This window comes from Ovis aries, chromosome 2 (assembly GCF_016772045.2).
Source record: "Ovis aries strain OAR_USU_Benz2616 breed Rambouillet chromosome 2, ARS-UI_Ramb_v3.0, whole genome shotgun sequence".
NCBI classification, from domain to species: Eukaryota; Metazoa; Chordata; class Mammalia; order Artiodactyla; family Bovidae; genus Ovis; species Ovis aries.
Window position 1 is genome coordinate 7328993 of NC_056055.1, and position 15170 is coordinate 7344162.

The following is a 15170-nucleotide window of genomic DNA, read 5'->3' on the forward strand; positions in this document are numbered from 1 at the left end:
TGGCACAGCTCTATAATCTTTGATATTTATCTTAGCTCATTCTAATAACAACTTCATGGGTGGGTACTTTGATTATTTCCATTGTATAGATAGGAAAACTAAATCTTAAAGCAATTAAATACCTTTCCAAAGATCACATAGCTACAACGTGGTGATGAGACCAAAAAAACGAGATCCCATGGGCAGACTGAAAAGAGCAGAACTTTGGTTTCAGCTTCCAGTTCTGAAAGTTGGATGACTGAGTGTCCAGTTATGAAGAAAAAAATGAAAATAGTGAATATACTGAAGGATATCATTGAATATAGCATCCAAAAAACTAGATACAACTAGAAGTGATATGAAAACTGAACTTTCTTGTAACATGTAAGAATGTTTCCAATTGTATATGTAAAGTATAGGTGCTTTCAGGAATTATTTCTGTAGGAGAGAGGGTGTATATTAGATTCAAATTCATGCTACCATTGATCTTATAATTCTAGGCCCTGGTATTCGATTCTGTGTTTCTGTGTATATGCGAGTCTTTTAGATTATGCTAGTGTGTATTTGTGAGACTCTTGTAGATTTCCACAACAGACAACAACCACACCACTATTTTTGAAGCATACAAGCTATTATATATTTTCATAATATAGAATTTTAAGGTATAGTAATCAACAGTGGCAAAATATTTCTGTCTTTGACATTATTTTTTCGTGAGATCCAACCTGTAATTAAGACCAGAGAAAACAGTATGGAGAAACAAATCCAGGAGAACAGGATAAAAATATCATGAACAGCAAAATATGTCTGCGTATTTAAAACCGTATAGAAAAAATAAATTAGATGCACAATTGTGTAAATATAAATTAAAAAAGATGACATTCTTAATAAATAAAGTTTACTATTTACATTTTTTATATATTGCTGAAAGACTTAACTTAGATCCATAAAAACACATAAACAGGAAAAAATAAAACCCAAAAAAGGAGCAGCAAATTTATGCGCGTGAGGTACAGAAAAAGGATTGGAGTTGTGTTTTGTTTTTGGTGATTAGATTTTTTTTTTTTCTTTTCTCTTTTTTTTTTAATAGTAGGCCAGTAGAATTTTCTTGAGAACAGATTTTTAAGCATGTCAATGGAGAGTCATTTTTTGGTAGTTTCCAGAAGATGCCAAACAGATTTCAACATCATCATCATTAGAAATACCCATAATAATTATAACAATAATAAAAAGTATAATATGATACATAAATATGGAAGAGCCGCTTGTAATATGAATACATTTTCTCTAGACGAGATCACAGTTTTATTTTGTAAATATTACATTTAAGTATATATATACACACATATATGTACAACTATATATACATGTGCATATATATGTAAATTTATATTTATATATAATATCTTTATATAGATAGATATCTGCGGACAGGTTATTGATTATAGAGACCCAAGAAAGCAAGTCAATTAATTGTTCAAACTTCTCCTCACTGACTGCTGGTGTAGAATTTAAGAAGCCCCGAGTTTGTACTCAGAATGCCGTATCTTCTTTTAAAGGAACACTCAATGTGGAATTTTAAGTCTGAGAAGAAAAAGAGAACTAAGGGACTCCCTTCCTCTGTAAAGTTGGAAGTGGCCTGGAAGTCTTGAATAAACAGTAAACTGACTTTTACACTGTAGGAAGTCACTAGTTTTTTGTTTTTGTTTTCAATCAAATTACAGAACTGCTAAAGGCCCGAATAAGGGGGAGAAAGTCCAACTTATCTGCAAGTAAAATATTCTCAAATGCAAGCCTCTCTCAAGGTGGGTTCTAATCTAGGAGCTCACTCCCATTCCTTGAAATACCGAATGAGCACTCCCTGTCTTTCTTAAGTGGCCGGTGGGCCTGTGCATTCTTGAAAAATAACCCATCGACTCTGCGTCAGGCTGTCACAGATTGGCTCTCGTAGATTGCCACAGCCCCTTAGAAGCCTCAGGGCCTCACAATCCCCTGCCCTCCCACTGTGAGGTAGGTTAAGTATTATTATCCCCATTTTGCAGCTGGAGAAACTGAGGCAAATGGAGAGGCGATGTCATTGCTTGTTCAAGGTCACTGAGCAAACTGCTGCCTGAAGTCAAGAATTCTGCGTTCTCGCTCGGGGGACATAATTCCTCTCTTGGCTATTACACATTGCTCTTCAAGATCAAACAGTTGGGAGGAATTTGGCGAAACGTGAGCAGATTGCCAAGAATAGGCTTTGATTCGTTTGCTGTTTAGTTTCATGCCTGTTGTTTGCTTGGTTAATTCTGTTTCTCGAAAACCATGGGAATTACCTGTCTGGTCATGTAGCAGCTCCCTAGGAAAGTGGACTGTGCAGTGTGATTCTAAGTGCAGACTTCATAAAGCCCAGTGCTCTAACGGCAAATACAAACACTTTATAATGTGAAAAGCGCAACACAGCACGTCCCCTTAATATTGGGAAAAAAAAAACAAAAAAAACCCCACAACAATTTCAAGCCCTCCCCACTCCCTACTATTACTGATTGACAACCAAACAAATAGACAAAATGCACTGCCCCCCCCCCCCAACAATATCAACTACAGATTAAGGGGAAAGATGCCTTATTTCCTGAACCTACCACAATGTACAGAAAAGAACAGAGAGCGATACAAAACCTCACTCTACTCCTGCTAGGGAAATCTTTAGACTGTGTCTACCTGCTCAGTCTGTAGAATAAAGAATGTTCTTCAGGAATCACAAAAATAGGTTTTCTCCAAATTCTTATTTTTACTCATGCTTCACTTTTTAATCTCCTTGTCTTCTATTAACCTCTGTCTGTGCAGCGTTGTCACCATCCATTTCTCCTTTTATATTTTCCCTACTTTGAAGTAGTTTGAGGAGAAAAAAAAAAACACACACACACACAACACAAAAACTTCAAATCTGTTAACCTGGATTTATGGTTTCCTTTCTTCCTTCCCTCTTTTCCCCTTTTTTTTTTCTCTTTTTCTTCCTCTCTTTCTTTCCTTTCTCAACACAGGTAAGACCTATAACAAACTGACAGAACCAAGTTAAACCAAACCTGGAAGGGAGGTAGCCAGAATCTGTCTCAAAGAATTATTTTCAACAAATAGCATCGAAACATTGGCCAAAGTGGGAAGGAGACCAAGAGCACTGTCTAGGCAGTGACTCAGCATGCTGAAGCCCGGAGAAGCAGCTGATACCCTCCATCCTCAGAGCCCTGCTAGTTACAAACGCTCATCTCCCCCTTTCATAACACCCCCCATTCAGCCTCCAGAACGGACTTCCCAAGGGTCGTCTTCCCTTAAGAGGTGGTTGGCACAGAATCTAGGGGCTAACACAGGTCCTGTGGCAGCTAGCAGGGCTGTGGCTCAGAAAGTCTTCCTAAGAGAAGGCTTGGTGAACTGTCCACCTTATCTTTTCTTTCTTGCTGTTAACAGGCTAATCCTTCTTCAGAACCTCCACGTTCTGAAGAAAGTTCTGAAGAAGTGAATCCATCTTCAGAACCGCCAAGTGCTTTAGGACCTCTGAGCTGCTGATAGACAATAGTGCTTCAGAGCCTCCTCCTGTGAGTACTCCACTGTCCTAAACTGGAGCTGATAAAGGGGTGAGAGGATGAGTTTATACCCAGAAAGAAATTGAAGCCTAGTACAAGTGCACTGCATACCCAGAGCTGACTTCCTCCGCTAAGGTGTGAGAAGGACCTGTTAGTGACACCTTGTACGTGGGACTGAGGCTGCCCACCCATCAGGCAGCCTCTCCTACCTAATATCCCTGGCAAATAGGAATTTGTGAGTAGCAGGTTTGAATGATGGTGAGGAGGAGACTGAAAAACACTTTGCTGAGAAGGGCTTGATCAATCTGAGACTCTGAAGGTAGAAGCCAGCTGCAGAATGTGTGTGAATGGAGGAGGAAAGAGCTTTAGGGTGGACTGGAAGGAAGCTGGTGAGGTTCTGCTCTGGTTCCTGCCACCCCTCCATCGGGAATGTTGTCTTTAGGTCTCCCAGGCTCTTTGCGCTCCTTACTGATGTTAAAAAAAGCAACTGGGAGAGCCAACTCTGTTAACATCTTACCTCATTTGTTCCTTCCCATCTAGCACCACTCAGGTTGATAACTCAGCAAGGGCATGAGGGGACTTGAAGAGTTGGCAAGAGTTCTAAGATACTGGAGAGGGGTACAAAATGGAATCGATGCTTATACAATTATTATTCTCTTGCCAAAGATTGGCCCTGGTAATTAAAGGAAAAAAAAAAAAACAAAACATGCCCTCAGTATAAATGAGATACAAGTTTGTAAGAAGGGAATATAATGGATCTGAGTCAGGCCTTAACAATGGCATGCCTGCAACCCAATCTCAGAGACTGTAGCATGGAATAAGCCACACAAAACTATCTAAGCACTGCGTCCTTATTTGTGGGCAGCTGTGTGAAAAGCACCTTGATATATTTATTAATGTAACAGACCACAGATGGCCAACAGACGTCTTCTCAAATGCTCTTGGTCAGCAGCTAGCTGCTGCTGGGAGACAGAACAGTAGGAAGGTTTCTGAAGTTATTTTTGGTCCCCATTGGAAAAAAAAAAGGGGGGCTCTAGTTGATGAACAGCGCCTGTGTTGGATTGCAGGAATGAGGAGAGTCAGCCTACGTGCTTGGTATCTTCCATTTCTATGCTATTTGTTTTTTGGTCGGTTGTCTTCACTAGATTTGAGATGATCTGTGGCAATATTTATGCAATATCTCTACCTTAGACCCTCCCTTCATCTTACTTTCTCAGTTTCAGAGATCAGGTTAAATGTCAGCCTTCTTTCCACCTCATTCTGTATTCCTCACCTCCCTGACTAATTTCAAAAGGAGTGGACAGGTAACCGGCTGAACAAAGAGGGCCCCAAAGAGGTGGGGGCTTCTGTGAGCATCTGGCTAATTTCCTCTCAACTTTCGGAGGCTGAACATGGGAGAGAGGGAAGGGCCACCCTAGGACAGAGGTGGACGGGAGTATGGGAGCCAAAGGCTGTGTGGAAGGCATGACGGCCATGCTGGGTGATTAGGGACCGAGGCTGGGAACCCCTGGGCTGCCCCCGGAGGCCCCGCTAGAGCCACAGGCCAGGTGTGGATCCCATCCGAGATGCTTCTCTGCTCCAGAACTATTGCTACTCAGGGCACGATGAGGTCCTCAGGCCCAAAGCCTGCTCTCGCCTTGGAGGGGCAGGAAGACTTGGATAAGGATGCTAACCCAAGAGCCCCTGCCGTCCCAACAGTCTCCGGAGGGTTCCGGCATCATAGACACGTAACACTGCTCCTCTTGCTTATAAAATCTAACACTGGCTTAGACATTCTGGACTCTCGGTGAGGGTCCCAGCATCTGAAGCCCCTCAGTTCCCTTCCAGGATGAGAAGCCCACCCAGGGGGCCTTCACTTCTCACCACGCGGGCCAATGAGGGGTTTTCCCTCGCAGAAAGACTAAGAAGTGAGGAGCTGTGGGAAAATGTGGGTCACTTTTAAGGCAGACAGTTTGGTTGTGTGGGGGTTTTTCCTCACCTAGTCCTACCACCTTGGGGTACTCCATGTATAGGACAGAGCAGCCGGGAACGTAGCAGCAAGTGTGGTCCCAAGGCAAGATGTGGGGGATGTGGGGGATATTATGGCCTCAAGCCGGGGGCTGTTATAATACCTTGACATTGCAATCCTAAGCCATTTCCAGCTTGGCCTCGAACCCTGGGGGCTTCGCATACCTTGGATTCTTTACCTCTTCCTCAGGTCCTACTTCCCTAGAAGGGAGGTGATCAGAGACCATTTCACCTCCAATCCCAGAGGACTGCGCACTCAAGCACACCTTACATATTCTAAGCCTCAGGCTGTGAGCTATGTTGGCATTTAACACTTGGTCTTAGCAGTTTCTGTAACTCTCTTTCTCCCAAGGACAGTGCTGGTTTGGAGCCTGGGAGAGAAAGGATTGAGTCTGGCCCAGTCTCTCTCTGCTCAGTCTCCAAAACTGCCCTCCCACGGGTGTCTGCATGGGTCTGCGTATGCATGCATGCCTACTAACCACAGATAGGCACACTCCTAGGTACAGAATATGTTTCTCGCGGCAGTCGTGTGACAAATGGTTAGAATTTTAGGAGGCTCAGGGACTGCACGCTGTACGTGCAACCTTTCTAAGACTTTGAGATGGGATTCCATTCCATCATTCAACATGGCGAGACTTGGTTCACACGCCTGTACTCCGAGTCCTTCCTGGGTGAAATTAAAGGCAGACCGGTTGGGTGCTAAGGATCCCTGGTGTGGAGAGGCCATTCCGTGGAGCAGCTGACTGTGAAATCAATACCAAAGGGATGCGGGTCCTGGCGTTGGGAATTCTTTGACAACTCCTTGTCCTTCCTTAGCCATGGCTGTATCCTCGGAGGTCTTTCCGGGTGTGTTCTTGGGCCTGGGGGTCCCGGCAAGCACAGTCACCCTGTAGGTCACAAGACATGGGGAAGGGTGTGACCTGCAGAGAGAAAGGCAGAAGAGATGAGTCAGGTGCTTGGGGCTGAAACAGAAACTTCTAGAGAAGCAGTGCAGGGCAGATGTTGGGGCAGCAGATTCAAGTCCAAGTCCTGCCTCCGCTTCTTGCTAGCCTTATGATAAGGTCTATCAGGATCCCATGGGCATTATCATAGCTGTTTACGTTTTCAGGGCCATGTATTACAGGCCAGGCAATGTGCTAAATGCTTTACAACCAGGAAAGAACTGAATTCTTCAACAACTCTGTAAAGTGAAAGTGAAGTCGCTCAGTCGTGTCCGACTCTTTGCAACCCCATGGACTATAGCCTATCAGACTCCTCCGTCCATGGGGTTTTCCAGGCAAGAATACTGGAGTGGGTTGCCATTTCCTTTTCCAGGAGATCTTCCTGACCCAGGGGTTGAACCCAGGTCTCCTGCATTGTAGGCAGACGCTTTACTATCTGAGCCACCGGGGAAGTCCACCTCTGTAAGATAGGCACTAGAACAACCGCACTTTTACAGGTGGGGAAACGGAGGCTCAGAAAGCGGCAGGCATTTGCCCAAAGTGGTGGTGGTGGTGGTTAGTTGCTTCAGTCGTGTCCAACTTTTTGCGACCCTATGGACTCCATAGGAGCCCACCAGACTCCACTGTTCATGGGATTTCTCAGGTAAGAATACTGGAGTGGGTTGCCATTTCCTCCTCCAGGGGATCTTCCCAACCCAGAAATCAAACCATCTCCTGCGGCTCCTGCATTGGCAGGTAGGTTCTTTATCTCTGAGCCACCAGGGAAGCCCAAACCAATAAGTGACAAACCCAGTATTTAAAGTAAGGCAAGCAACCTCTAAAGCTACGACCAGCCTGGACAGCACATTCAAAAGCAGAGACATCACTTTGCCAACCAAGGTCCATCCAGTCAAGGCTATGGTTTTCCAGTATTCATGTATGGATGTGAGAGTTGGACTGTGAAGAAAGCTGAGCACCGAAGAACTGATGCTTTTAAACTGTGGTGTTGGAGAAGACTCTTGAGAGTCCCCTGGACTGCAAGGAGATCCAACCAGTCCATCCTAAAGGAGATCAGCCCTGGGTGTTCTTTGGAAGGACTGATGCTGAAGCTGAAACTCCAATACTTTGGCCACCTCATGCGAAGAGTTGACTCATTGGAAAAGACTCAGATGCTGGGAGGGATTGGGGGCAGGAAGAGAAGGGGATGACTGAGGATGAGATGGCTGGATGGCATCACTGACTCGATGGACGTGAGTTTGGGTGAACTCTGCGAGTTGGTGATGGACAGGGAGGCCTGGCGTGCTGCGATTCATGGGGTCGCAAAGAGTCGGACACGACTGAGCAGCTGAACTGAACTGAACTGAACTGACTGAAGCAACCTCTCCCCAAGCCTCAGGTTCCTCCTAGCTGTGAAGTCAGTAGAATAAGACCTGCCTTGCAGTGTGGACTCTGAGGGTTGAATGAAATCATGGGTGAAAAGTTGTCATGTACCACATGAGAGTTGGTTAAGAGATTTGTACAATGGAATATCTAATTTCTAGGACTGTTGTGGTGATCCACTGATATAAACAATGCGATAATGTCCTTTAGGAAAACCTACCTCTTTGCACATATTGGTAATTTTGATTTGGGGATTATGAAAAGGGCAAAAGCTTTTGCCAGCAAGCTCCGACCACCTTCTAGGACAATGATCCCCAACCTTTCTGGGACCAGGGACCAGTTTCGTTGAAGACAGTTTTTCCATGGTCCTGGGTGGTGGGGGATGGTTTGGGGATGATGCAAATGCATTACATTTAATGTGCACTTCATTTCCATTATTATTACATCAGCTCCACCTCAGATCATCAGGCATTAGATCCCAGAGGTTGGGGACCCCTGTTCTAGAGCGCCTGAAATCCTGGAGGGGAACATTTCACAGAGAGAATTTTTTTACAGAAAACTAGGTTGAGGGGTCAGTCCTAGGAGCAGATTTTAGCATAAGAAAAAGTGAGCAGTGCATGACGTGACAATTTGATATATATATAGATCATAAAATTGGGGAAAAAGAGAAAAAATAAGAGGCCTAAATTTCATTTCCCAGTCCATCCCTTCACATGCTTTGTGATCTTGGGCTGGCTTTCCTTTCTAGAAACTGTGAGAAAGAGCCCAGCAGAGTGAACGTCCTCCCAACACGGCAAAGGATCTGTCTTTGCAAAGAGCACAGAGTGGTCCCTGCCTGAGCCCCAGCCTGGGCTGACGCAAGTGGATTTCACCTCATTGCATCATGACATTTGCATAGAGCTTTCCCCAGAGGGACCCCATCTGCGCAGATGGATGTAATGGCCTCATTCACCTCCTGCCTGGGCAGGGTCTCGAGTGCTCACAAGGCTCAGAGAGCATCTTTGTCCCTCTGGCTGTGGGCTCGTTCTCCTGAACACTTTTTCTCCCTGCTCTGTGTCCTTCTTTCTTCCCTCTTTGCCTCCCCAACCTCTCTCCATCCTGCAACTTTTCAATAATTTAAAAGTGTAAGAATGAACCAGAAGATTGAAGTTGAAGCCCCAGCTCTCTCACCTAATTGAGGTGTGACCTTGAATAGGTGACAATTTCTCTGAGCCTCAGTGATCTTTCCTAAAAGGGGAGAGGCGAAAGCATGCCCCTCCAGTGGCTGTGACAAGGGGTAATGAACTAGCTGATAAAATGAGCGTAGCAAGCAATGCTTGCCGCCTGCCGGGTGTGCCTCTTTCTCGGTAAGCAAGGCGGGGACTGTGTCAGCCTTGCTCACTCTTGTGTCCCCAGCATCTAAGCTGCAGAATACGGGTGCAGGTCTGTTCTCTTCTCCCTCTCTCTGACTCTCACTGCAGTATGGCTAGTGCAACTCCTCGTTTCCCTCTTCAGTTCCAGCTCACAGGTCTGGGATGCCCTGGTGAGCACCCCTACAGCTACCCCTTCCATGCAGAGCCTTGCTGCGTTCAGCTGCTCACGGTGCCCTGATTCCAGGACACTCCCTAGCCTCCATGCGTGTGCAGGGGCTGTACCGTCCCATCTTACATGTTCTTCCACAACTTCTTCACCGCCCTAAGAAGCAGAGAATGTTAGACTTGGGAGAGACCTAGAGAAAATCCTCCAAAGTGGGGAGACTGAGGGCAGAGCCAGGTCCAGATCTAATAGCTGAGGTCCAGTGGGGAGACCCTGTGAGCAGAGAGGCCTGGATTAGCATCCTTACTTGCTGAAGACTTCAGTAAGGCCTCATACTCGCTGAACAACTGTGGGAAAAACCCCTTCACTGCCATCACCCTGAATTTGTGTATCTAGAAAACGATGATGAAAAAAAAAAAAAATACAGCAAGTCCTCTCCATACGAAAGAGTTCCATTCCCAGAGCACGTTTGTTAAGTCTAGTGTGACCCTAAGTCCAACAAAATTAGCCTAGGTACCCAACTAACAATTGTCTCTAGTACTATATAGACAATCGTCTATACAGTACTGTACAGTAACAGGTTTCTAATACTTTCTGCACAATTCATACATAAGAAACAAACACAAAAAGAAAACATTTTTAATCCTACAGTACAGAAACTTGAAAAGTACCATAGTTCAATGACTGGCATACAGGGGCTGGCACGGAGTGAACAGGCAAGAAGAGTTACTGCCTGGAGGAAAAACTGAAGGATCATCAGTGATCGGAGACAGAGGAAGAGGCAAGCTGCAATCCCACTCACGCCCGACGTCGATGGCACAGGTTCTGGTTCCTCGCTGGAACCAGATGCACGTTCCCATCTTTGCAAGTTTGCACCTTGAAGGTTCGTATGTAGGGGACTTCCTCTACTGTAGTTCAGACGGTTGCAAGGATTCAACAGAAAAGATGCAAAACCTCCCAGAACGCGGTCTAACACCCGGGTCGCTCAATGCTGAGTTGGCTTCCCGCAGGCTTGTACTTCCTGCTTGTGACCCCCTTCCTGCCTTCCTCCTCCCCCACGTGAGCGGCCTTGGTTTCCCCCGGGCCCGTTCCATCCCCTTGCCCGCGTTCTAGTGTTAGGATGACCCGGTGACCGCTCCTGTCTTCTGCACGGTGTGTTCTCTCACTCTTCCCACTGGGCTCCACGATTCTTTCGGGACAGCCTCACATATGGTTTCTCTCTCCTGCTTCCTGCTGCACCTCACCCAGGCAAACGTGCAACAGATTCTGTCTCTTAGGATAAGACACAAAGTCCTTAGTGAGAGTTCCAGGCCTTGCCTGATCTCCACACCCTTCTTAGACCTCATCTGGTTCCCTTCATCCCCTCGCTCTCTGCGGCTTGTTTGTTTCCTGTTTCCTCAAAGCCTCCAGGTGTTTTCTTGGGTTTAAGTCTTCAGCTGTTCCTGTTCCTCCCTGCTCCTGTGCTTTCCCGGCCAGCTCCTCTTCATCCACCAGGTCTTACTGCAAGCCCTGCCTCCTGCCTCCTTAGCCTGACCTAAGATGGGACCATCACGCTCCTCCCATACCCTAGCATTCTATCCCTACGCCATTCTTGGACGGAGTCACGTCTGCGCCTGTATGCCTGTGCTGTAGGGCAGGGGCCATGTCTGTGTTGTTGCTTTTTAAAATACATATTTGGCCGTGCTGGGTCTTAGCCGCGGTATGTGAGATTGTTTAGTTGTGGCACGTGGCATCTAGTTCCCTGACCGGGGATAGCATCCAGGCCCCCTGCATTGAGAGCGTGGAATCTGAGCCATTGGACCACCAGGGAAGTCCCCGTGTCTGTGGCTGACCTCTTCATCTACCGCGTGGCAGGCATTCAAAGGACCCATGACTGGAGGGACATATGAAAGCACAAATCGCCAGGGACAACGCCAGTCAGGGGGCCTCTGCTCTTGCACTCCTGCGCTGCGTAACCATACAAGTCACCTCCCTTCTCGGGCTTCAGGTTCCCTATCTGTACACTGAAATGATTTTAATGATCTCTACCTTCCCTTCTGTCTGAGACTCCTTCTCAGCCCCAGAAAGGTGGAAGGCGATGCCCTGGGCAGAAAAGACCAGGAAATGCTGCCCTTCTCCACAGCTTGTGCCTTGCACATCCCCCTTTCTGCCACTCCAGTCCCAGGGGCTTCTCCAGAGTTATCAGCCAGCAGGGCCCTATGATGCCAGGGAGCTTCTCAGGTCCGTGCGGGCACCCTGGCTGTGTGGGGCCTGATGTGTTCACGTGCTTTCCTCCTGGCCCGGCCCAGGCAGTTTCAGCGTTCCCCTAAAGACGGGGTCTGGATCCGCAGGGCAGGAACCTTAGTCGGAACACAACAAGGTCTAGAAGGTTTGGTCTCAGGGGGACGATCGGGGATGCTCCCTGTACCCTTCAATGCTTGTAAATGCAGGCGCATCAACGGAGCCCTTGCTAGGGCCCTGGGAGCACCTTGCTCGACCTTCGGCAGGTAGGTACCTGTGGAGCTGGACTCCCCATCGGTGAGACAAGGGATCTGGTGAGGAGCAATGCCACCTCCATACCAGCCCGCAGAGGTCCCGGTGTGGAGGACAAGCATGGTATCTCACCCTTCTTCTCGCCTCTCCATGACCTGCCTGTTCAGAGCCTGCCTCGGGGGTCTCTGCTCACAGGCATCCTTACTGACTGGGCATCTACAACTCATAAGAGAAGGTGGAGTCTGCCTGCCCCACCCACTCCCGCAGGTGTCCCCTGGTCTGACCTGGAAGAGACATGCCCAGGTCCGGTCCACGGCTGTGTGCACACACACACAGCCACTGCCTGAGGCCACCGTGCAGGATGGTTCCCACGTGGCTCCACCCAGGCTCGAGAGGCTGCTGTCCTTTAGCTACCCAGCTTACAGATGGTAAAATAGAGGCCTCGGCCTGTCTCAGACCTGCCCTGGAACTCACTACTTGTCAACCTGGTAGATGCTGCAGGATATTAAGCCCCCACTCTGGACACGAAGAACTTATCGGCAAGCCCAAACAAGAGGGGGAAGGCAGCGCTCCGTCCCCCATCCCGGCCTAGTGCTATGGGGCGTGTTTAATGATCATTCGCCTCCTACCTCCTACCTCTTATGGTACCTGGCACCCCGTTACTCACCCTTCCCAGCAGCTTTCATAAGGCAGCTATTCCCACAATCCTCGTTTTACATCTTAGAGGAAACGAAGATGCGAAGAGGTGAGTCATTTGTCTGGCAGGGCGCCTTGGACCTGCGCCCCAATTTGTAACTGCTCCCCGGCACTGTTCCCCCAGGAGGCAGGGTCCCCTTTCACAGAAGAAGAAGCTGAGGTCTGGTAGAGAACGAGTCCCATCCCAATAAAGCTGGCTCCAAGCCTGACTCCCAGATGCCCGGGTTCCCCGAGCAGCTTTCCACCTTCTCCCCCGGATGGCCTCCCAAGCAAACCTACCACCCACGGCATCAAGGCCTCGGCGGCCAGTTTACATTTGGGATTCCCAGCATTGTGCAGCTAGGCTGTCCCATAAACGGCTTGGCCACCCACTCTGGGATTCTGTCAACAAGCCCAGGTCGGTGATGGAAGGCCAAGGTTCTCGCTTTTTCCTCTAGGCTGGAGACCGTGCTCAGCACAGGGGTTTCAACCCATGGGTGAGCTGCCCAGGGTAACACCTCCACCCACGTGTGTGTGAGCGGCTCAGGAATGCAGCCTGGCCAACGCCACGGGGGCCTGGCGGAAGGGCTGTCTGAGGTTGGCTTCTGACTCACTCAACAGGGCGGTCACAGCAGAGGGTGGGCGGCGTGGGGGAGAGGGAGGCGTGCTGCAGTGAAGGTCAGAAAGCCTGACTGTCCACCCGCCCACGCGGGGCCCTGGGCGACTCGCTTCACTACCATGAGTCTCTGGGTCGCCACAGTGTTGATGGAAAGACTTAGTGACCTCAAGCAGACCAAGGCCTGATGCTGGGGCTCCTCTATAGCTCCCTTGGGACTGTGCAGATCTGTGCCTGGCACGGGGCATGCAGCAGTCAGGGAATGCCAAAGCTTGTTTAGACGCGGGTAAGTGGAGGAGAAAGCGCGAAGTCTGGGTAATGTGGAGGAGTGCCCCCAGTTAGACAAGGAGACCTGGTCTGAGTCCATGTGTTGTTAGCAGTGGAGCAGTGTAAGGCCGCGAAATGCTAGCAGGCAGACTTCTTTGCAGGGAGGGGGATTCGGTCTGCCTATCTATAAGACAGAGGAAATAACAGTCCTGCCATGCAGAAGTGTTTTGGATAAAGTATAAAATCAAGGGCAACACTTGCATAAGGCCTGGTGTAGAATTCGTGCTCACTAAATGATGTCGGTGACAGTGGTGATGATGTGGTAATGCCATTGATGATGGTTGTGATGATCGTCATTCTAGGGGGATAGAAAGGCCTGGTTCTTTTCATAGGATCAAGTTTGAAATGAGTGTTGAATTCACCCACAGGAAAAAAAAAAGTCAAAGTTACACCCCAAGTGGGGGAAATCCTAACACTCCAGAAACCAGTGGGTGGAAGAATTAGTCTATTTGGCTTAGTCATTTGCCTACTGTCTTTCTAATCTTCCAAGTTGAGCACATGTGTTCCCTCTTCCAGGAAGCCTTCTAGGATTCTCTCGGCTGGTGCAGTCTTTAAAATCATCGAATACTCCCATCGCTCCCTAGATAAAGTTCAGACTCCCCAGTGTGGCTTATAGAAGCCTTGCTCGTGCCCCAGATTCACCTCTCATGCCTTCACCTCTTGCACTGTGCTCTGGCCCTTTTCAGGGAATCAGAGTTTCCTGACTGTGTTCCCTTGTTCTGGGCTTTGCACAGACTCTGCACTCTGCCAGGAACATGCTTCTCTCTCATCTGTCTCTCTGGCCTTCCCCTCACTACTTTTACCTGGGTAAGACCTGCTGCGACTTCCCCGCCTCACCTCTAACATGGTCTTCTCTGAGGAGCTCTGGTGATTGGCCTCAGTTGTTGGGTCTCCATTAGCATTTCCTGGCCTCTCAGCGCCTGCCCATGGGTCCCCATGACCTCATGGCTGGGCCTGGCCCCTCTGCTCATGGCCTAGCACAGTCGCTATCACATAGCAGGTTCTCAGCAGTAGGGGACATGGGAACTTGGGATATAACAATGACGAAAATAAATGCACCTTCTCACTCTCATGAAATTTTTCTTCCAACAGCAAGAGGTATCGAAATAGCCAGGCAACGAATAATACATACATTCTCACAGTATGTGCCAAAGTGATGCGTGTTATGAAAGGAAGGAAGACACGGAAGCCGAGGTCAACGGTGCAGAAGGGCCAGAGGTGATGGAAGGCGGGTGGTCAGGGTGGGGCACGTTGAACACACAGAACTTGGGCAAGAGACCTGGAGTGAGTCATAAGGATGAATGGAGAAGAATGTTCTTGGCCAAAAGAACAGCTCGTGGTGAAGGCTGGAAGGTAGGAGGGTGCCTGGCCTGTGTGCAAGGTGGCAAGGAGTCCCGAGGGCTGGAGAGAAGTGGAGGAAGGCACCAATAGTGGGGGGGTTGGTGAGGTCTTGGGGTGGGCAGAGCACTCAGGGCCTTGCAGGCTGCTGGGAGGACCAGTGTTCACTCTGGGGAAGTGGAGAGGCACAGAGAGCTGTGTGCAGAGATGCGATGCCATCCTGACTCCTTTTCAGAGGACCATTCAGGTTGCTAAGCTGAGACGTTAGAGCTGTTGACCTGCACCTCCAACTCTGCAAACAACCCTCTATCAGCTCTGCTGAGATGACTGCTTCCCATCTAAAGCTCCTGACTGTCTTCCCCTATCTTACAGAATCACTAG

At 48.3% G+C, this 15170-nt stretch overlaps 1 protein-coding gene across 1 annotated transcript in view; it reads right to left on the reverse strand.

Moving 5' to 3' along the window:
* Nucleotides 1-591: 591 nt before the first annotated feature.
* PAPPA (pappalysin 1) overlaps nt 592-15170 on the reverse strand; it is a 263247-nt gene continuing 248668 nt past the window's right edge. Inside the window, exon 22 of the mRNA XM_015092957.4 lies at nt 592-6466. Within this exon, the coding sequence (XP_014948443.2) occupies nt 6359-6466 (108 nt within the window). The 3' untranslated portion in view covers nt 592-6358. The remainder of the gene's footprint in view (nt 6467-15170) is intronic.